Here is a 21,851-nt window from a genome sequence, read left to right on the forward strand (position 1 = left end):
ATAAATAAATTCATTAATACTTTTTATTGTTAAATTATTGTTATTAAAATATTATTGCTATTTAATTGTGCATATTGTTAGGTATAGGCTGACGTTACTACAGTAACTCAAATTACAAGAACAATTTTTATACAGTATTTGTTTATTTACATTTTTGTAAACTTTGAATGATACAGACAGATAATTATTAAATAAAAAGTTGATTGACACTTGAATTTCATGTTGATTTTTAATGTTGCCTGTAGCCTATAACTGTGTGGTGGTGATGATTGGTAATTGCAGTACAGCATAATAATGGTTACAAAACAATTTAAACAATATAGAAATGCCAATATTCTCTGATTCCCTTCAGAGACTGGGAATATTTGGTATAAAAAAAAGCCACAGGTCTTAATGCCAACATTTCTTTCTTGTATTGAATTGCATTGTACATGATAAGCCTACTGTACATAGAAATATTGTATTGTTTAGTAAAAATCTTAACAGTTTAGGGGTGTGGCATCTCTCCCTCCCCCTCTGCTGGTGCCACCCCTTTGTTATCATTATTACTTAGTCAAGATTTTTATCATATTACTTAATGATGATTAACAATCTTGCGTTAACAACAATAGCAACATTGTAATACATTATAGTATAATTATAAATATAATACTAAGACTAATGATAATATTAATGATTATAATATTTATAATAATAATAATAATAATAATACGGTAATAGCAATGACAACAATAATATACAAATATTACAATAATAATGAAATAATAATAATAATAATTATTATTATTATTATATTAATAATAAAAAGGGTGGTAATAGATGTAATTTTATGCACAAAATGGTATCTGTTCATAACAAATATAATACATATAAATATATATTATATAGTAACAATATTAAATGTTCATGTTGTTAACAACGATGATGATTACGATGATTTGTCGACTTCTTTTTTGTAAGATGGAGAATGTGTGAAAGGGAGATTCTTTCTGATGTCCATGTTTTCGTGGCGCATAGCAATAAATGTCATGTTTATTCAAAACAACGGCGTTGCAGTAGAGGTGCTACCTGTGCCAAATCTATTTTGCGATCATGAGGAAGCTGACACAAGGATGATACTGCACAGTGTGTGTGCAGCAAAGTCAAACAGTCGCATTGTTGTCAATAGCCCAGATAGTGGTGTTGTTTTTTCTATATATTAATCCTTAGATGGGCACCGCTACTGCATTATGGGCACCACTACTGCAGGTGTTGTTATATTTTATATATCAATTCTTAGATGGGCACCGCTACTGCATTATGGGCACCACTACTCCAGGTGTTGTTTTTTCTATATATTAATCCTTAGATGGGCATCACTACTGCATTATGGGCACCACTACTCCAGGTGTTGTTTTTTCTATATATTAATCCTTAGATGGGCATCACTACTGCAGGTGTTGTTATATTTTATATATAAATTCTTAGATGGGAACCGCTACTGCATTATGGGCACCACTACTCCAGGTGTTGTTAGATTTTATATATTAATTCTTAGATGGGAACCACTATTGCATTATGGGCACCACTACTTCAGGTGCTGTTATATTTTATATATTTATCCTTAGATGGGCACCGCTGATGCAGTATGGGCACAGATGTGTATAAGAGACAGGCTTCCTCATGATCGCAAAATAGATTTGGCACAGGTAGCACCTCTACTGCAACGCCGTTGTTTTGAATAACATGACATTTACATGACTAAGTTGTCCAACGGGGGGATTTGAGCTCGTATGCTCGAGCTGGGGTTTTTTCTATATATTAATCCTTAGATGGGCACCATTAACGCAGGTGTTGTTATATATTAATCCTTAGATGGGCACCACTACTGCAGGTGTTGATATATTTTATATATTAATCCTTAAATGGGCACCGCTACTTCATTCTTGGCACTGCAACTGCAGGTGTTGTTATATTTTATATATTAATCCTTATATAGGCACCACTACTACATTATGGGCAACACTACTGCAGGTGTTGTTATATTTCATATATTAATAGATGGGCACCGCTACTGCATTATGGGCACCACTACTGAAGGTGTTGTTATATTTTATATATCAATACTTAAATGGGCACTGCTACTGAATTATGGGCATCACTACTGCAGGTGTTGTTTCTTCTATATATTAATCCGTAGATGGGCACCACTACTGCATTATGGGCACCACTACTGCAGGTATTGTTATATTTTATATATTAATCCTTAGATGGGCACCGCTATTTTTTGGTACAGTAATTACAAAGAATAATATATTTCTTTTTTTGTACAGTACTTAAACAGGTGGAACAATGTTCGTGCGGGACAGCTAGCAGTTTGTGTTCACTGGAACTTTTAGTACCACTACTACACAGGGCTCTACTCTGGTTAAATGAATATTCAATTTATATTGCTACTTAATTATTCATGAACCTGCAGTTGTGTCGCCCATATAACGCTTACCACATTTTTGCAGATTTGGCAGAATTTGGCCCAATCTGGCATAATTTAAATTTTATCTCTGGCAACGCTGATATGTATTGGCATCTATGCACACATTACTAAAGATTGACAAATTCCAAAATTATACAGAATCTCCTGAGATGTATAATTAAATCCAAGAAGTACAACAGTGGTACGAATTTGCTAAAGCAAATTTATCATTGGTCTATGTCAAAGTAAGTCCAATATAAACACAACTTTACTCTGTATTTAAGAGTGAATTTAGGAAGGAAAAAAATTTAAGTTTTTAGAAAAAACTTTGTGACGTTTTACAGGAGTTGAGATCAGGACACTTTAATCTGTATTGGTAACATAATTATAACTCCACATTAAATTTTAGCCAAATTATATTATTATTGTTATTATTAATAATTATTATTATATTATTAAACTTCATACAGACACAAAATAAATTTGTTTCTGATAAGTCACAACAACGTTTTACGTAACAAAAATAATTTTTATAGCCATTCCCTTCCATTTGATTATCTTTCTAGCTATTTGTTCATGTTCATAAAAATAAACAATATTTTCAATTTTAAGCCCTTTTTCTTTTATGTCAGATTTAATTATTGAGAATAAGTGACAATGTGTCTTGCTTTTCGGCCTTTCAAGTTTATTGACTGACAGACTGCAAACACAAGTACACGATTTGTTTATCTGATTTTGTAACTGAATATAAAGATATATTTTTAATTATTTTTTAGCCAAATAATTACAATTATTACCAACATTAAATTTTATAAAAATACCTTTTAGTTAATATCAATAAAAAAAATTCAATTTACACCCCTGAGAATTAATAAAATTTAATTATGTATTATTCAATATTTTGAGTATATTTTTTGTCAAAAAGTTTCCTTAATATAGATGCTTCTTCTGCCATTTCTTCATCTGACCTCCATTGATCTCCAGGATTATCAAGATGTAGACTATCATTATGTTTCTCAATCTGAAATTGAAAGAAAAAAATAATCACAAAATAAAATTAATTAATTTTGTCTGGAACAGTTAATTAATGATTGACATCCATCATTCCTAATACCAAATGATATCAGGAATATTGTAATCGCAGAATTTACACCGCAGCGGCAAAGACTTGTAAATCTAGGAATGGCAATGACTCCAGATGAAATAAAACACATCAGTGGACTGCATAGTGTTGCAGAGGAACATGTTGCAAACAGCTGGCATTTGATTATAAATAGACTAGAGCAGAGAATGATAATTTGTGAAGGAGATATGGAAGCATTCATTAAAAACCTTTAAAAATATGAACTTCAAAGGGCAGTAAAAGCTCTAACAGAACGTATTACTATTACTTTTACAACTGATTTATAAGACAATCTCAGTCTTCAGTGTGATGTAGTACTGTGGGTGTTTCACAGCCTTAACATTTTGTAACCAAGGCATTATTTAAAACCGAAAATTATTCCCTCATAGGCCTACATTAATACTAGTTTAATGGCAGCATTAATATACTGTAGCTATTAACGCCGTTTGTGTGAACACTTTTGGAATTTTAATCCGAGGATTAAATAGCACAACTGGGTACTGTAGTCTGGCAGGTTGAAATATTCTTCAAGAAACAGAATATGTTTCCCATCGTTAAAATAGAACTGTATTCATATTCATCCATATATATTTATTTATATAGCGCCTTTCTATGCAGATACGAAGCGCTTCTGTCCCTGGTCCTTGGATCCATATGCTTAAGTGTTGCTGCTGTATTCAGCGCAGGAGCAAGCAACCCCACCAGGTACCCATTTATACTCCTGGGTGGAGAGAAGCAATGCAGATAAAGTTCTTGCTCAAGGACACAAGCGAAATGCACAGCGAGCACAGCAAAGGATTGAAACCCCGACCTCAAAGTTGGGAAACCAAACCACTTCCACAACTGTAGTCTATAATTATGCATTATCGCAATCTATAAAGCATTACCAGTATTGAACATACTATACTCATTGACAGAGAATTCTAAACACAAACATATACAGCTACAATTGGGAAACACAATTGCAATCTCTTACCTCAGTGTAAATATCATCATTATTCTGAAAATCTCCAGCTTTCCTTGGTAAAATGTGGACATGTACATGCTAGAATAATAGAAATAATATTATTGATATGATTATTATAGTTATTATAAATTTGTTTCATGAGAGAGGTCTGTCTTATTTATATCATAAGTTTAAATACTAAAAAAGAATAAACATGAAGATCTTTAAAGGCATTATTTTCTTTTCATTTTAACTCTTTCTTCTTATCATGGCATTGTCCTAATTTATCATCAATTTTAGCATGAGGCCACAGATGCTTATAAAGGAACCTCACAATTATGACATCATGAACTACTGATATGCTATACATATGACATCATCAAGAATTCATATGGCATCATCAAGAATTGATATGACATTATCAATTAGTGTTACTCTTATACTTACATGGACAGTTTGTCCAGCTTCTTTTCCATCCTGAAAATTAAATACACTGCAGTTATTGTTTGTGCTTAGTTTCAAATAATAGAGTACACAAAAATTTGACAGCCACCATGTCAACAGATTGAAAAAGCCTGGGGACCTCACTTGAATACCAACCAAACAGGGGGATGCTGCAGTCACTTCAAGATATAAGACACTTGCGCTACATATTTTACTGAAATTCTTATGGACTTAAACTACCATTTACCAAAATCGCACTGTGCTCTAAAAGACAACAGGAAAAAGGGCACTCAATAATGCGAAAGAGGGCGCAATATTTACAAGTTCCTGATGAAAAAAGTGTTCCGTCTGTTCTCAATCTCGGACTGTACTAAAGGTAGGCTTAGCAAGGGGCTTCACCGGCTTAGCACCCAGTCTAGCTTGAAATTCCCTTTAAGATTGTTGGGAAAATCGTGGCACTTTGACACAGAATAGGCCAGGGACTTCCAGTTTCACCCCGATTATTTCTCACACTTGCACTACAAAGTCCTCGCAAGTATACCCCATAAAATGTTGCAACTCCCCCATATTTCCCACACTTGTGCTACCAATTCCTCAAAAATATACCCCGTAAATGCGGCACCTCCCCATACAGAAATATTTAAGAGTGAACCCCCGGGTAGAAAAATGTGTTTTGTCCATAAAATGTAAAGATGTGAAAAGAATAGCATGAAATCAAATTACCAAGTTTAATTTAGCTACCAAAATTCATACCTGCATTGATAGGGTGAAGGATGGACAGAGATGATGTGTTTGAATCTCCATGGAAACAAGCTGGGAAACTAGGAATAGGTCACTGACCTCTTCAATTGTCATGTCTCGAAACCTGTGAACCACCCTGATAGGTGAAACAAGAACATCTAATATTAATAAATGTTAAGGAAATATCACAGATACCACAGAATATAATGTAAGTACAGCTGTAGCAGTCTTGTCTACAACAGGTTCCTAAGTCCAAATACTCTTAAAATATACACATAATTTTTTATCTCAAGCTCAAAAACAACACCATTCCCAAAGCTGGACTCTAACTGCGTCGTACGACGGTCGTAACTCCGCTCTCTGGTAACGCCAGATGATGCGACTCCAGCTGCAGATTGTCGGTGGAAGTATGAACATATCGTCATTAAAATGATCTGTTGGATGCGCGTTGTCATGTTGCATTCTTCGTAGAATCAAAGTGGCCAATGCCCGTCGACCACAGTGAGTGTCCGGCTTTGGATTGAAACTTGGTTTCAGTGGCAGCACCAGCGTAAGCGGGCGTTCTCAACATGGACAATAATTTAATGGTAAATACCTTTATTATCTATGATATTTTGATGTAAATTACTATGCATTTCTGTAGGCCTAAATTTGAAATTTTACTGCAAATTATTTCAAGAGCATAGGCTGGGGTGAGGGGGGCAGGCACATTCCCAAGGGTGGCAAATTAGTTCTGCTAAGTGGGAAAAATAAAAAAATAAAAGATTTAAAGTTCAAAATTTGCAACTGTCACACATTCCCCATGCCAAAAGAAGTCCACGCCCCTATTTTGTCTTAAAATAATTATAAAATCTAAATAGATAAAAGAAAATAAAACATCATTGACTGTGCATCTATGATTAACATTTGCAGCACACTTATTAAATTAATGGATATTTGATATACCCTGTACATACTCATTCAAAAGGATACGCCCAGGTACAACTGGTTTCCTGTTTACAAAGGCAATTGATAACCTCGAGCGGATAAAAACTTGCGATGCCTTCAAAACATACTGACCAAATGTATAACACGATGCAGAACTCATGCTAACAACAACAGATTCTGTAGAGAGCAACAAAGTCTGATGACTGAGCTGAAAAAGGCTTCTAACAAGTTCATCAGATGATCCGGTCACTGGGCCTAGAAAAATAAAATCCAATACTACCAGGCCCAGGTCTTGGTCTAGTCATGGTATGGTAGTCTCTAACCTGTTCTAGCTAAAATAAATCTATCTAGGCCTAGCCTAGCTGGGGTAGGACTGGCCTCAACACTGGGCATAGATAGAGCCCTAAATAAAATAACAACTCCCTGCATAGATACTGCCTAGCTAGGCTAGGCTTATATAGCTATACATGGCCAGCAGAGGCAGACAGAGAGAGTTGCGGTTTTAATAAGGATCACTTTATACCCCAAAGTGAATGATTGTGAACTACTAACCAGAGATAAGTAGTAGGCCTAGCCTAGGAGGATGACTAGACCTCAGTAGTAGTACAGTAAGCAGTGTTGTATTGTTAAAACTGTACGCTTCGGTTTGTTTACTCTTCCAGCGTGTACTTTGTGCACAGTGCGGATTCGCTGTTGATTCGCTTTGCCCTCTATCGAGATCTTATTGATTCATTACTTTTTTTATGCACACGCCGCTGAGGGCGGCGTTTCGGGAACCCTGCGTCACACATCCAGGGGCCTAAAATACAGTATGCTACGTGGCGACGAAAGGTAGAGCTTCCGTAACATCAGGAAGTGAACTGTTTTAAGCATTTTAAAACGCTTCATTGCTGTACGGAGATGGTTGTTACTATAGGGTACGTTTTCACATTTTACTACCGTCGTAGATTTTTGTGAAATTACATAATTTTCGTGTTAAACGACGTAAAACAATAGTGAACCTACTAGTAGGCTAGGCTAACTACTAGGCTAGATGGCTAGGCTTTTTTAGGCATTGTCTTGGGCATACATACAGTACCCCTTTTTAAGGCTACATAGTTAAGCAGTAGCAACCATGGGACAACTTACCACAACGTGTATTCTCATGCACAGCATTTCACCACTTTTCCTATGACCGACACATGGAAACATTGAGAGGAGGCAGTCTTCACGAGTCCACATTGGACGAAAGTGCTGAAGTTACCAGCATTGTCCGATTAGCAATTCTGAGATTTGAGTATTAACCCAGTAGGCTAGTACAGAAGTAGCAAGGAGGTATAAAAATAAGTAGTAGGATTAAGGATCCCTAAGGCCAGGAGTAAGGTACAGGAAGTAGAGTAGGTTAGTAGGAAGTCTTAGGCGTGGTCAATGAGTCAGGGATTTTATATTATTATTATACAGTTGGCAATAATTACTGTATCCTAGTTTATTAATATTCTTTTGAAACTAACATCGAAAGTTTAGCAAAATTGCGCAAACCTAACCTAGGCCTATAGCCTAGGCCAAATACTGATGATAGTGATAAAAGGCAAGTTTGTTTTGGGTGGGGACCTAACAATAAAATGATAAAATCATGACATAATAAAATTAATAGGTTAATATTGAGACAAATTAAAAACCTAAAATTTTCCTATCAGGGGTGGAATTTTGGAGAGTGAAAAAAAGAAACAAATTATTGATCGCCCAAAATGCTTCAACTCAGATGTTATTTCCAGGCGTCTAATAAAACAAACATTTGCCATGGTATGCCCCGGGCCCCGCCTAGCCAAGGTAGTGTTGTCTATTGATTTAAATAGAACACTCCAAGACCTTGTAGACAGTGACTGAAAATTGCACTTTAATCCTATTTTTTCTTTAATTGTTGTCTGAGGCCTAGGGTAGGCTAGACCTATTTAAATATATTTTCTTTAAAAAAAAAACTGTTGTATGCCCAAGTTAATTTGGTAGTGTGTACAGGGCTTTAGCAGACCTGTGATAATGAGGCTCTATGACCAGGTTTGGCGCCAGCGGGGTGGGGGAGGGGCAAGGGCATTTACCACCCCTCGGACAGGCCTGGACCCCCCTGTAGTCCGACGGACGACTAGGTCATCGGACCGAAAATTAAGTAAAGAAATAATATAATAATAAATAATGCTATTTTGATTGCCAATCCCATTGGCAGTCTAAAAGGACATTTAGGACCAATTTAAGGCAAAAAAACTCTCCCCATGAACACTAACATTAATTTTTTTTTATTCTGGGCCGTCAACCAAGGCTTTGTCGTCGCCGCCTTGGTTCGGACCCCACCGTCACGCCACGTCGGTCCCCTTGTAGGCAATTTCTGGCACCCCGCTGTCTATGATCTCAATATGCCTCTGTTTTATTGTAGGTCAACAAGCATGGATTCCATTGCCACATGCAACACATGTAGTTCACTGTCAACAACCACCTTACAGAAAACACTGCCTAGATCTGCCACTTATCTAACATACGCAGTTCACTGTCAACAACCTCCCAACAGAAAACACCGCCACCTGCATGTGCCATTCTGAAACAGAGTAGCTTCAGGATTTTGGTAAGCTTCTCGATTACACAAGTACATTGAAAGAATTTGTGCTAGCTTAATTATGCATGAAAAATGTTCAATCTCAATGACTTCTAAGTACGTTGAGCCCAGAATTTGATGATGTCTCCACAACTAAATAGTTAGAGAGTCATTCTTGAATTTGTTGTTAATGTAATTTAAAAACCATATAAAATGCTTTTTATTCATTCTTTACAGATTTGAAAGATGTTCTTATGAAGATTTGTTGGCACAGACAACATCTGGATGTGGATGAAATACTGTTCAACAATCCAATGGAGTCAAACGGACAGATTGATGTCTGTGAATGGAAGATCTAATCAGATAAATGTTGTTAATCCATTATCTACTGTCTCAGTAGTAGGCTTATGTTTCCTACAACCGTGGTTGAGATGTGATTGAGCATTTCAGATGTACAGCCTATATCAGTTGTTGTTTAAAGCTTTGCCCAGGTGTTCACATTATCTTTGAAAAATAAGGTGTTGATTGCCAATTATATGCAGTCATGATGTGCCTATATGTTCATGATTTGATGTCACTATGATCATATTTAGGTATATTTTTGTTAACAAAAATCTGATAGCCTGGGCAAGGCTTTAAACTAAGAACATGTGAGACAACCATTCATATCTGCTATGATAAGCCTTGTCAATGAATTGAAGGTATTATACGTAAACTTAATAATTGTCCTTTAACCATGCATTGTGGACACAATATCAATTGTAGCACACAGAACACAACTCAAATTCGATAGCGAACTGTACCTCAATCCAGATAACTGTTAGGTAAAGCTTATACTATCCATCTTTGCTCTTATGCCAGTTTTCTGTTTATATCAGTCAGTACATCATTCATCAACAGTTTCGTTTCTAAAGGAAGCGCATGCCCCCAAAAGAACTACTTGTCTTCCCCTCCCCCCACCAGAATCTTGGCTTGTAGTTATAGATTACCTCAAATCACCTTATTTTCCAAACTGGCTCTCCTCATTACCTAATCATCAAGCCCTACTTCATCTTCATCCCCCTCCCCCGCAAATTGATTTTGTCCATCAGTTTTTCTTTGTATTTGTGCATCAGGCTAGTCACATTAGCATATCACCTGTAGTACAAACCCTTTTTACAGGCTCCATGGTTCTCAGTGCTTTGTGATGTTATAAAAGGTAAAGGGAACAGAATAACATGACGCATTCCATATATTGTCTCTGCTGTCAGCCGTTTTTCGTTCACTGTTTCTCTCCTCGCAGATTGCAAACATAGGTCTGCTCACCAGCATCACTTAGTCAACTGCTTCTCTCATCACTGATTACAAACATAATTACGCTCACCAGCAGTACGTAGTCAACACCTTCTCTCGTCGCAACTTGAAAAACAATTCTGCTCATCGGCAGCACGTAGTCAACATCTTTTCTCGTTGCAACATGCAACATTAATTCTGCTCACTGTGAGCACGTAGTCCACAGCTTCTATCGTCACTGATTATAAACCATAATTCTGCTCATCGGCAGCACTTGGTCCACAGTTTCTGTCGTCACTGATTACAAACATAATTCTTCTCAATGGCAATATGTTGTCGACACCTTCTCTCGTCGCAACTTGAAAAACAATTCTGCTCATCAGCAGCACGTAGTCGACAACTTTTCTCGTCGCCACATTAATTCTGCTCACTGTGAGCACGCAGTCGACGCTTTCTCTTGTCGCAACTTGAAAAACAATTCTGTTCATCGGCAGCACGTAATCAACATCTTTTCTCGTCGCAACATGCAACATTAATTCTGCTCACTGTGAGCACGTAGTCCACAGCTTCTATCGTCCCTGATTACAAACCATAATTCTGCTTATCGGCAGCACTTGGTCCACAGTTTCTGTCGTCACTGATTACAAACATAATTCTTCTCAATGGCAATATGTTGTCGACACCTTCTCTCGTCGCAACTTGAAAAACAATTCTGCTCATCAGCAGCACGTAGTCGACAACTTTTCTCGTCGCCACATTAATTCTGCTCACTGAGCACGTAGTCGACTCCTTCTCTTGTTACAAATTGCAAACAATTCTGCTCACCGGCATCACATATTCCACTGTTTCTGTCATCGCAGATTGCAAACATAATTTTGCTCACTGGCAGCACATAGTCGACTGTTTCTATCATCGCAGATTGCAAACATAATTTCACAGCCGTCATATCAGTAAATACCATTGTAAACATTTTATTTAGCACCCATCTTAGAGAACCCTGATCAGAGCATCTATGGTTGGTGATCTTTATGTATTTTGTTTGGTGATGACAATTGTAATGACGCATAATTCTACTAATCTTCACATCTTCCACTGTTTCTGTCGTTGCAGCTTTCAATTTTCAGCGACGACATCACGTGATGCACTGCGGTGCTAAACAATTGGATGATATTGGGTGGCGCGTGCAGCACAATGCTATTTAATAACGGCACGAGGTTCTACTCACCCATGTTATTTCCATTACTGCTTCTGTCTTCGCAGGTTTCAAATTTCAGCGACGACATCACGTAGTGCGCTCTTGACAATTTTACAGCAAAATATGATGTCTATCAGTGAATACCACTGAATATATTCAACACCCATCTTTGAATACCTGCCTCTGCCAGGCCGGAACTTGATGTGTTTTTATTCTAAAAAATATATGTCCTCACCTTCCTTCCAACAAATTACCAATTTTACTATCTTAAATATAATTTGTGTGGTGATGTCAATTTGTCAGTATCGTATACAGTATGCTTAATGTGGCCAATTTAGTTTAATAGACGGCACTTAGTATTCTTGTGTTAAAAGGTATTTACTCCATGTTTAACAGTAAATTCTTTTGAATCTCTATTGCAACCTCTAAACAATCTGACGAGATTGCATGGCGTGTACAGCACAATGTTACGTACAATAACGGCACAAAGTTATATTTTTCCATCATCTACTGTTTCTGTCGTTGCAGCTTTCAATTTTCAGCGACGACATCACGTGATGCACTGCGGTGCTAAACAGTTTGATGATATTGGGTGGCGCGTGCAGCACAATGCTATTTAATAACTGCATGAGATTCTACTCACCCATGTTATTTCCGTTACTGCTTCTGTCCTCGCAGGTTTCAAATTTCAGCGACGACATCACGTAGTGCGCTCTTGACAATTTTACAGCAAAATATGATGTCTAGATCATGACGAGATCATGTGGCGCTCACAGCGTAATGTTATATATAACGCCACAAATTTTTGTTCACCATCGGCACGTCATCCACTGTTTCTGTAGCCGCTGATTTTAATTTTTCAGCTGTGACATCATGTGATGCATTGCAGCTTCTAAATAAACTGAGATGAGATCATGTGGTGCTCACAGCATAATGTTTTATATAATGCCACTAAGATCTGTTTATCCCTTTCACGTAGTCCACGGCTTCTGTCGTCGCAGATTTTAATTCTTCACCGATGACATCACGTGATGCATTGCAGCTTCTAAATAAACTGAGATGAGATCATGTGACGCTCACAGCATAATGTTTTATATAATGCCACTAAGATCTGTTCATCCCTTTCACGTAGTCCACAGCTTCTGTCGTCGCAGATTTTAATTCTTCACCGATGACATCACATGATGTGTTGCAGCTTCTAAATAAACTGAGATGAGATCATGTGACGCTCACAGTGGAATGTTACGTATAACGCCACAAAGTTATACATGAAACAACAAAATATGATGTGTATCAGTGAATACCACTGAACATTTTACTCGTAATTCAACAACAATCTTAATATACCAGCCTCTGCCAGGCTGGACTGACTTTGGCAGTCCTTCCTTTGTTTGTATCACCAAAATTATGTCTTTGTCTTTCATTCTATAAACTACCATTTCTGAAGATATTATGACAAGTTCTACAGTTTGTGAGCTGATTTGAATACTGTACTGTACATGTATTTGTATTGAAACCTCTGTTTGTATTGAAACCTCTTAATTTATAAAATACCACATTTTTTTTTTCCTTAACATCCAGTAGTAATATCCAATTCATTATTTGTCTGGCGTGGATCGTCTTGAATACGTCTGAGACTCCACATTCTCAACATCTTCCCTATGAAGTCCTCAGAAGGCATGATCTGTATTAGAGCACTTAGCTTAGAAACTAGTTTTTAATAGGTCTGTTTGAAATGCAATACATTCTTTATTTCCTAATCAAATTCTATTCAAAATTTAGGTGCTTAAACTCGTTGCTAATAATTTGCATTCGTAAAAGCAGAAACTACTTACTGCATTTGACTTGGATTTGATAGGTTACTCCGCAACACTTCAAACTTGAAGTCAAGTGCGAAGGATGATGAGTGAACCACTGAGGTATTTACTGCCTGAGGTTTGATGGTCTGAGGTGGTTGGTCAAATCTTCTTTAATGCTATTGGTGATAAGCTAATGATGTTTTTGGGAAGAGTATTCCACTGCATATTTAACTTTAAAAAGTTCATCAATTCAATTATAACACCAAATTAATATTTATTAATCGTTGATGATTTACATAATTTATTTTTCCTGTTAATCCAAATCAAAACATTTAGAATTTTCAAACTTTATTTTTGGATGAACATTAATGTTGTACAAATCTGCTTGTATGTTATGGAACTCTCCAAACAGAATCTATACATTATATCAAAATGTAACAAATATAGAAATACATCCAACTGTCACCTCAAGAGAGGTGAATATGTTTAATGTGTGTTTTTTTTTACAACATATTCAAACATTGGTCAGATATTAGATATTATCATGAATTACTTTTAAATTCTATTTTTACATTTAGATTCTCTTTGTTTTTATACTTAAATTGTTCTTTTCCTTCTGTAAGTTTTTATTGAAATATCAGTTTTGTTTCTCTAATAACTTCCAAATAGCTCTTTCTGTGAATGTGTAATAATCCTACTATTTCCACCAGCTGTAAATTCAAAAACATAACAAAAATTTCGTAAATTTGAAAGATATTCCATTTTGTGCATAAATCTGTGATTATTTCTTTAGCCATCAAATAATAATGTGCTCTAATGCTCATTAGTTGATAACCAGCAATTGTCTATTTCATCAGTAATATCAAATAAAATTACTGAAGCAAGTATTTCTTTTTCAAACAAGATCACCATTGAAGAAACTGTGCCTGAAATTGTTCGAAGTCATGAAATGTAATAAGAGTCATCATCATCATCAAGTGATCTGCCAACATGGCAACTACTCCCAGCATCTCTCCCAATTTAAAGTCGCTGTCTTTAACTGTAATAAAAGTTACTTTTTGAATTAACATTCTGCCTGAAGGATCACATCACCTACCTGTGCTGTGAAAGAGAACATTGTTTGTACAGCTGTCACAGTGTGCAAGGCCAAAAGAGTTATACAAGTAGATGGAGTGCTATGAGATTCTGTGACAGTATGTGTATTACAACCATCATTCTCGACCAGTGTGCCACAAACAAAGAGTTTTTCTTCTCCAAGGCCATGTCAACACCATAAGAATAGCAAACTACCTGATCTGGAATCACTGCCTGGATTTGTTCACCTTTAGCTAGAAATAGTAATTATGATAAATTTTTGATGACATTTTCTTGCTGAAGAACATTTGGCCTTGGAGGTACAGTAGAAAAAAAGAACTGAAAATACATAGCAGTTGCCTTGTATTTACATGTCACAAATATCAAAATTGCCAACCTATACGAACAGTTCCTGTGCCAGATAACAGCTACCATAACATCAAGTAATGCAGTTTGAATAAACCACAGTGGGCAGACACAAAATTGGTTAACACAACCATAACCTGTGGAATTGTCTTGAAAACAAAATCATCGGATTGTACCCGAGACCTGTTATTATTGATTATACTATACGATATACGCTACATTAAAATTATAGTAATTGATGATTGTATCAGAAAACTGTATACTGAGGTAACACAATGAACAAATTGGTACAGTCCTGATACCGTACACTACTTCATTGATGGACTTTTGAAGAAAAGTGCAGCAAGTTATACCTGATTGACTAAAAGCAAATTTTACTTTCTAAACAGCTTGGCATCAAGGATAATAAAATAAAAAACAGTTGCTGGTTTTCAGTGATGGCAAGAGAACGTCATAAATTTTAAAAATAGGAATGAATTTGATAATTAAGGAACAACAACATCAAATAACAGTCAATTAAACTCAACTGTTATAAATTACAGAGCATATTAATAGGAAAATTGAATTTAATGCTGGTGGTCTTCTAATTTTTAATAAACTTATTTCGTTTAAACTGTTTCGTTTTTCCCATGCATGTAACTTGATAAACTTTAAACATACTGATTCTTATTATCTTAAAGCAACAATTACAGACTGTTAATACTTGGCAGAAATTTACATGTACAGTAACTACCAAAAAAAAATCTTGTAGTGCTACCAGTATCTACACCAATTGTTCCATTGCAATTATTACTTGAATTAAACTTTGAAGATAAGAAAACAGATGGCAAAAATTAACATTAATTTAATTATAACCAAATTACTAGTTTATGCAAAAACAAATTTTTAAACTTTCTATTTAGAACATTGTTCCTTGCAACATATAATTAGTTTCCTGTCATTTCAATTTCACTGTGTCATTGTGCTTGTCATAATTTATTTTCAATCGTTGTTATGGTTATACATTGTAGGTGTTTAACCTGTACCCTCCTTAACAAAAATGCTCCTATATTTTTATCATTTTGGTACAGGTATTGGCATGCAGTAAGTGGATGTGAATATGTTTGACATATAATTACAATCCTAAAGCCATGTTTGCTCAATCAAAAGGCATTGTGCACTCTTCATTTGACTTTTGATTCTTTGTCATTATCTCAACTGCATTTCATATTCCAGCACACAGCTTGGACTGTTTCATATTGTTAATAAAATTTTACCAAAAATATGTAAGGCCCATTAAAAAACAAATTATTAGTTAATCTCTATAATACAAGATGGAAAATTGATGATGGGGAGAGGCTCTTTATGTTTATTTGCTTAAGCCAAATCACCCTTGGGTGCATTGCTGGTGCATTGATATTCAAAGTAAAATACAATAAATGACTAAGATAATACAAATAATATCTACTAACTATTTACTAACAACAACACTAGAAAAAGTAAAGACAATTTTCATATTTTTTTTTGCAAAACCCATCTTGTAATACCTGCCTCTGCCAGGCCGGACAGAGAATGTTATTCCTTGATTTGTTTGTATCCTCAAAATATATGTCCTCACCTTTCTTTCCAGAAATCACCAATTCTACTATCTTAAATGTATTTTGTGTGGTGATCTTTGAAATCTATTTTTTTCTATCTACAATTGTTCTTAACTACGGCATATTTGTCATCGCAGCCTTCAAATTTTCAGCGACGACATCACGTGGTGCTTACAGTGTAATGTATAATGCCACAAAGTTACGTCACCCCGGCACGTCCTCTGCTTGTGCCATCGCAGCTTTTAATTTTTCAGCGACGACATCACGTGATGCACTGTAGCTTCTAAACAAACTGCGACGAGATCATGTGGCACTCGCAGCTTAATGTTATATATAACTCCACAAAGTTATGTCACCCCGACACGTCCTCTTCTGTCGTTGCTGCTTTCAATCTTTCACTGATTACATCACGTGATGCACTGCAGCTGGGAAACAAACTAAGCTACAAAGTTCTACAGGAAACAACAAAATATGATGTCTATCAGTGAATACCACTGAAAACATTTTACTCAGAATTCAACACCCATTTTAGAATGCCTGTCTCTGCCAGGATGGAGAGAGTGTGGCATCCCTTAGTTTGTCTGTATCATCACCATATAGTTCTTTGTCTTTACTTCCATAAACTACCAATTCTGAAGATATTACGACAAGTTTTACAGTTTGTGAACTGATTTTAATACATGTATTTGCACTATTGAAACGTCAGTTTTTAACCTTAATTGTAAAATTGTTTTTACTTCAACATTGCAGTAGTATTATCCAATTCAACAATACTCGTAGTTTGTATCATTTTGGTATTGACATGCAGTAAATAGTGGATGTTAATTTGACAATAAAATAAACATAATTCTAAATTAAGCCATGTTGGCTCAATCAAAGTGCATTTACTTACCATTTGACTTAAACTTCTTGGTCATCGTCAAAATTAAATTCCATCTTTAATACTTAGATGTGGCAAACAAGGTCCATCTCTTGTATCAATATTCCTGTTATCACACTTTTCATATGCATTTGTTACTAAGGTGATAAAAGTTGCTGATTTCTTTGAGTGTTTTCCATCGCCTTCTCTAAATTCTTCCAGGCTCTCTCTTAAAGCCGCATCAGTCGAGACAATGTCTCACATTCTGCATTGTTTAATAAATATAATTGCAGTTATAATTTTTATGAAAGATATTTAACAAATAATTAACATAATCATTACTATTATTACTATCATTACTATTATTATTATTATTATTATTATTATTATTATTATTATTATTATCATCATCATTATTATTAATTTATTATCATTATTAGGCATTAATATTACATTGTTTCATTAAGTTTAACTGAGCGCTGTAATTTCCTTATTTTAGATAATAAATCTAATCTGTATCTGTAAATATATAATCAATAATATTAAATTTTAAAAAATTTCAGGTTTTTTTTAGGTACAGTACTGGTAAAACCAGGGAGTAGTGTGATATCGTATATTTATATTATTGTATATTTCCTGGTAAAACAAGATAAAATTTAAATTCATTCAGCCATGCAATACACTGAGCCAATCACAGTGAAGCTTCAGTTGCAGGGAGTAAATTCCCACTAGAAAATTCTACTAAAGTGGGAAAATCCAACACGGAAATCGGTGTAAATAAAAGAGACAGTGCCTGTTTGCTTTTCTGGTACAATCATTCTGTAAGGCCAATCGTAGACCAAATATTTTCAAATTATTGATTATCAATGTATAATATATAGGCATATTTTAGTTTTTCCTGTGCCTCGTAATTTGACATTTTTGCGAATAACAACTACTCTCCTGGTACTCTTCCACAGGCCAGTGTCAACAGGGAGGCTGAAAAGCAGGTAGGATCGATTGCATAAGCTTTAAATAAGGCGGGTGGGTAAATGGTAGTGCTGTAAGGGCACATAGAAAAAATTATTAGATTATCACTCTTTTTTAAAAACAAAAGTGATGAGTGTGGGGTATTTTTTTTTTTTTTTGATGATTGAGGACTGTTTTTATTTTGCAAGTGTATTGTATATATTTTAAATATTGTATAAAAACTGGTTTAATTTCATTAATTTTGTATCTTTGAAAAGTGTGTAAAAAAAGAACATTTCAACCGAAATTGGCCAAAAAATATGATTGAGTCTGAGAAAAGTGTTACTGGTTATTATAAAAAAAAAAGAAAGTGCTATTTGCTTGCCTGAATCTATGTAGTTTTCAACTTCGACGCCCATCACCATTATTATTTTTAGCAAATCATTGAAATTATGGGGGAACTGTCGCAAACATTGATATAACTGGGAAATGTTTTAATATATCATTTCAATCACAGTTACACTGCCTGACATTATCTGTTATAAATATGAATAAATACATTTAATAAGAAACAAAATAAGTGCCCCACCTCAGCTGAAGCATGAATACTTTGTTACGGCACATCTAGAAATGATGCTCTCCGACTTTAAAAATACCATGATTTCTTTTAAAATTGAATGAAATACTTTTGAGTAAAGTCAGGTCGAAATACAGTATTACGGGATGGTCTCCCTCATATGATGGGGAATGTGATTGAAATCCTACGGTATATCATCTTGCTAATTTTCAAACCACCCTGTGCACATTAGCCAGGCACCACTGATTATTTATTTGATTGAAAGCCTATAATTAGCCCTTCAAAATCCAACCCGATATATCAAAATATTCATGTTTATGCTCTAAAGCCCTGGGGCCGGATTTATCAAACTAGAAATCAGCTTAAGTTCATCTTGAGTCCATTTTTTTGCTTAAGTCAAATTTATCATTATTGCCTTAACTTAAAAATTGCTTAAAATTAAAAAGTCGATTGTACGCATGAACCATCTAAGATGATTTTAAGCTAAGATTTTGCTAAGATACAGTAGTTTGATAAATCAGCTTTAGATATTTGCTTAGGGACTTCTAAACTTTTTTGACTTAGGACATTTGCTAAGCTGAGATTGATAAATCCCAGGCCTGGTTCTTAACCAATTTGTTTGACAGGCCATATTATTCTTAGAGTTTATCTGATCATTATACATGTGATCGTAAAAACAAGACAGAACATGGCTGCATATAGAGTCGTGTATGACTTTAATTATTTGCATGACAATGGAAATGTATTTTTATAAGCACTGTTCTTTAGTTAATTAGCTGTTTATAATCACTGGCTGAAACAACTATACTTATTGTATAGTTGCAATCTCTCAGTCCCTGGTAAAACAAGCTGATGTTGAAATTCATTCAGCCATGCAATACACTGAGCCAATCACAGTGAAGCTTCAGTTGCAGGGAGTAAATTCCCACTAGAAAATTCTACTAAAGTGGGAAAATCCAACACGGTAATCAGTGTAAATAAAAGAGACAGTGCCTGTTTGCTTTTCTGGTACAATCATTCTGTAAGGCCAATCGTAGACAAAATATTTTCAAATTATTGATTATCAATGTATAATATATAGGCATATTTTAGTTTTTCCTGTACCTCATAATGTGACATTTTTGCGAATAACAACTACAACTACTAGATCTAAGTGGGGTAACCCCTAAATCATAATGCGTTTATGGCTTGTTTGAAGCACCCAGTACCCAGTGATCGATTTTTGGCGTTATTTATTCAGTTTTATGGCCTACGGTATATCATCTTGCTAATTTTCAAACTACCCTGTGCACATTAGCCAGGCACCACTGATCATTTATTTGCATTACAGTACAAATATTATCATTATTTTTTAGCATTATCCTGTATTTTTGGCTAGGGTGACGCCAGCTTTTTCCCGGTAGACGGGTGACTTGAGTCCACATCCACATCAGTTCAATAATAACTCCCTGTACAGGTACAGTACTGGTAAAACCAGGGAGCAATGTGATAAAATAATCACTGGCTGAGACAACTATACTTATTGTATAGTTGCAGTCTCTCAGTCCCTGGTAAAACAAGCTGATGTTGAAATACATTCAGCCATGCAATACACTGAGCCAATCACAGTGAAGCTTCAGTTGCAGGGAGTAAATTCCCACTAGAAAATTCTTCTAAAGTGGGAAAATCCAACACGGAAATCAGTGTAAATAAAAGAGATAGTGCCTGTTTGCTTTTCTGGTACAATCATTCGTTAAGGCCAATCGTAGACCAAATATTTTCAAATTATTGATTATCAATGTATAATATATAGGCATATTTTAGTTTTTCCTGTGCCTCATAATTTGACATTTTTGCGAATAACAACTACTCTCCTGGTACTATTCCACAGGCCAGTGTCAAGAGGGAGGCTGAAAAGCAGGTAGGATCGATTGCATAAGCTTTAAATAAGGCGGGTGGGTAAATATGGTAGTGCTGTAAGGGCACATAGACAAAATTATAAAAACAAAAGTGATGAGTGTGGGGTATTTTTTTTTTTTTTTTTTGATGATTGAGGACTGTTTTTATTTTGCAAGTGTATTGTATATATTTTAAATATTGTATAAAAACTGGTTTAATTTCATTAATTTTGTATCTTTGAAAAGTGTGTAAAAAAAGAACATTTCAACCTGAAATTGGCCAAAAAATAAGATTGAGTCTGAGAAAAATGTTACTGGTTATTATAAAAAAAAGTGCTATTTGCTTGCCTGAATCTATGTAGTTTTCAACTTCGACGCCCATCACCATGACTATTTTTAGCAAATTATTGAAATTATGGGGGAACTGTCGCAAACATTGATTTAACTGGGAAATGTTTTAATTTCAATCACAGTTATACTGCCTGACATTATCTGTTATGAATAAATACATTTAATAAGAAACAAAATAAGTCCAACACTTCATCTGAGGCATGAATACTTTGTTACGGCACATCTAGAAATGATGCTCCCCGACTTTAAAAATACCATGATTTCTTTTAAAATTGAATGAAATACTTTTGAGTAAAGTCAGGTCGAAATACAGTATTACGGGATGGTCTCCCTCGTATGATGGGAATGTGATTGAAAGCCTACAGTATATCATCTTGTACCTCATAATTTGACATTTTTGCGAATAACAACTACTCTCCTGGTACTCTTCCACAGGCCAGTGTCAACAGGAAAGAAGCTTAACTTCAACTTGTAAATGTTCTTTATCTGGGTCATACCATCATGCATTACAGTACTTTGAAATGCAAAAATTAAAAAAAAAGATGAATGGTGTATAAAATAAGAATTAGATTTCGTTGGCCTTGCGTAATACCTTCAATTTACATGTAACACAACTGTTTGTAGATTGCACTGTAAGTGTAATTAAGATAAAAATGCCACACTTGAAATGAAGAAATGTACCATCTGTTTTCCCAAATTTGGAGTAGTGCTAATACATATTGGATATTGAGGATATTTACACACAGTTAAAAATAGGACC

General features: G+C 35.2%; 1 protein-coding gene and 1 long non-coding RNA gene across 4 annotated transcripts; one reads left to right on the forward strand and one right to left on the reverse strand.

Moving 5' to 3' along the window:
• Positions 1-3,114: 3,114 nt before the first annotated feature.
• LOC117110661 (bis(5'-adenosyl)-triphosphatase-like) lies at positions 3,115-7,939 on the reverse strand. Of its 3 annotated transcripts, none has more exons than XM_033253440.1 (6): positions 7,762-7,939; positions 6,679-6,810; positions 5,719-5,864; positions 4,969-4,998; positions 4,552-4,620; positions 3,115-3,473 (listed from the first exon to the last, which is right to left on the reverse strand). In XM_033253440.1, exons 2-6 carry the CDS (start codon positions 6,791-6,793, stop codon positions 3,342-3,344), a joined length of 492 nt encoding a protein of 163 aa, XP_033109331.1. In that variant the 5' UTR covers positions 6,794-6,810; positions 7,762-7,939; the 3' UTR covers positions 3,115-3,341. The 3 variants fall into 3 exon arrangements, with proteins under 3 accessions (XP_033109331.1, XP_033109322.1, XP_033109314.1); XM_033253431.1 differs by lacking the exon at positions 7,762-7,939 and adding an exon at positions 7,186-7,320; XM_033253423.1 differs by lacking the exon at positions 7,762-7,939 and adding an exon at positions 7,186-7,319 and having other exon boundaries at positions 6,679-6,888.
• On the forward strand, positions 7,412-16,200 carry LOC117110679. The gene is made up of 3 exons (XR_004445752.1): positions 7,412-7,550; positions 9,041-9,226; positions 9,434-16,200. It is a non-coding gene; the product is annotated as an uncharacterized LOC117110679 (long non-coding RNA).
• The last annotated feature ends 5,651 nt before the right edge of the window (positions 16,201-21,851 follow it).

The sequence above is a fragment of the Anneissia japonica genome, unplaced genomic scaffold (genome assembly GCF_011630105.1).
Source record: "Anneissia japonica isolate Jap-2015-1 unplaced genomic scaffold, ASM1163010v1 scaffold1511_len2985839_cov193, whole genome shotgun sequence".
Lineage (NCBI taxonomy): Eukaryota > Metazoa > Echinodermata > Crinoidea > Comatulida > Comatulidae > Anneissia > Anneissia japonica.

Bases quoted from the DNA above. Each gene is read 5' to 3' on its own strand.
- LOC117110661 (XM_033253440.1), bottom strand. From the start codon at position 6,793: ATGAGTTCTGCATCGTGTTATACATTTGGTCAGTATGTTTTGAAGGCA. The intron at 5,865-6,678 runs GTATCCTTTTGA...TATTAATATTAG, and splicing joins GAAACCAGTTGTACCTGGGC to ATGTTCTTGTTTCACCTATC. The intron at 4,621-4,968 runs GTAAGTATAAGA...CTATTATTCTAG, and splicing joins AAGCTGGACAAACTGTCCAT to CATGTACATGTCCACATTTT.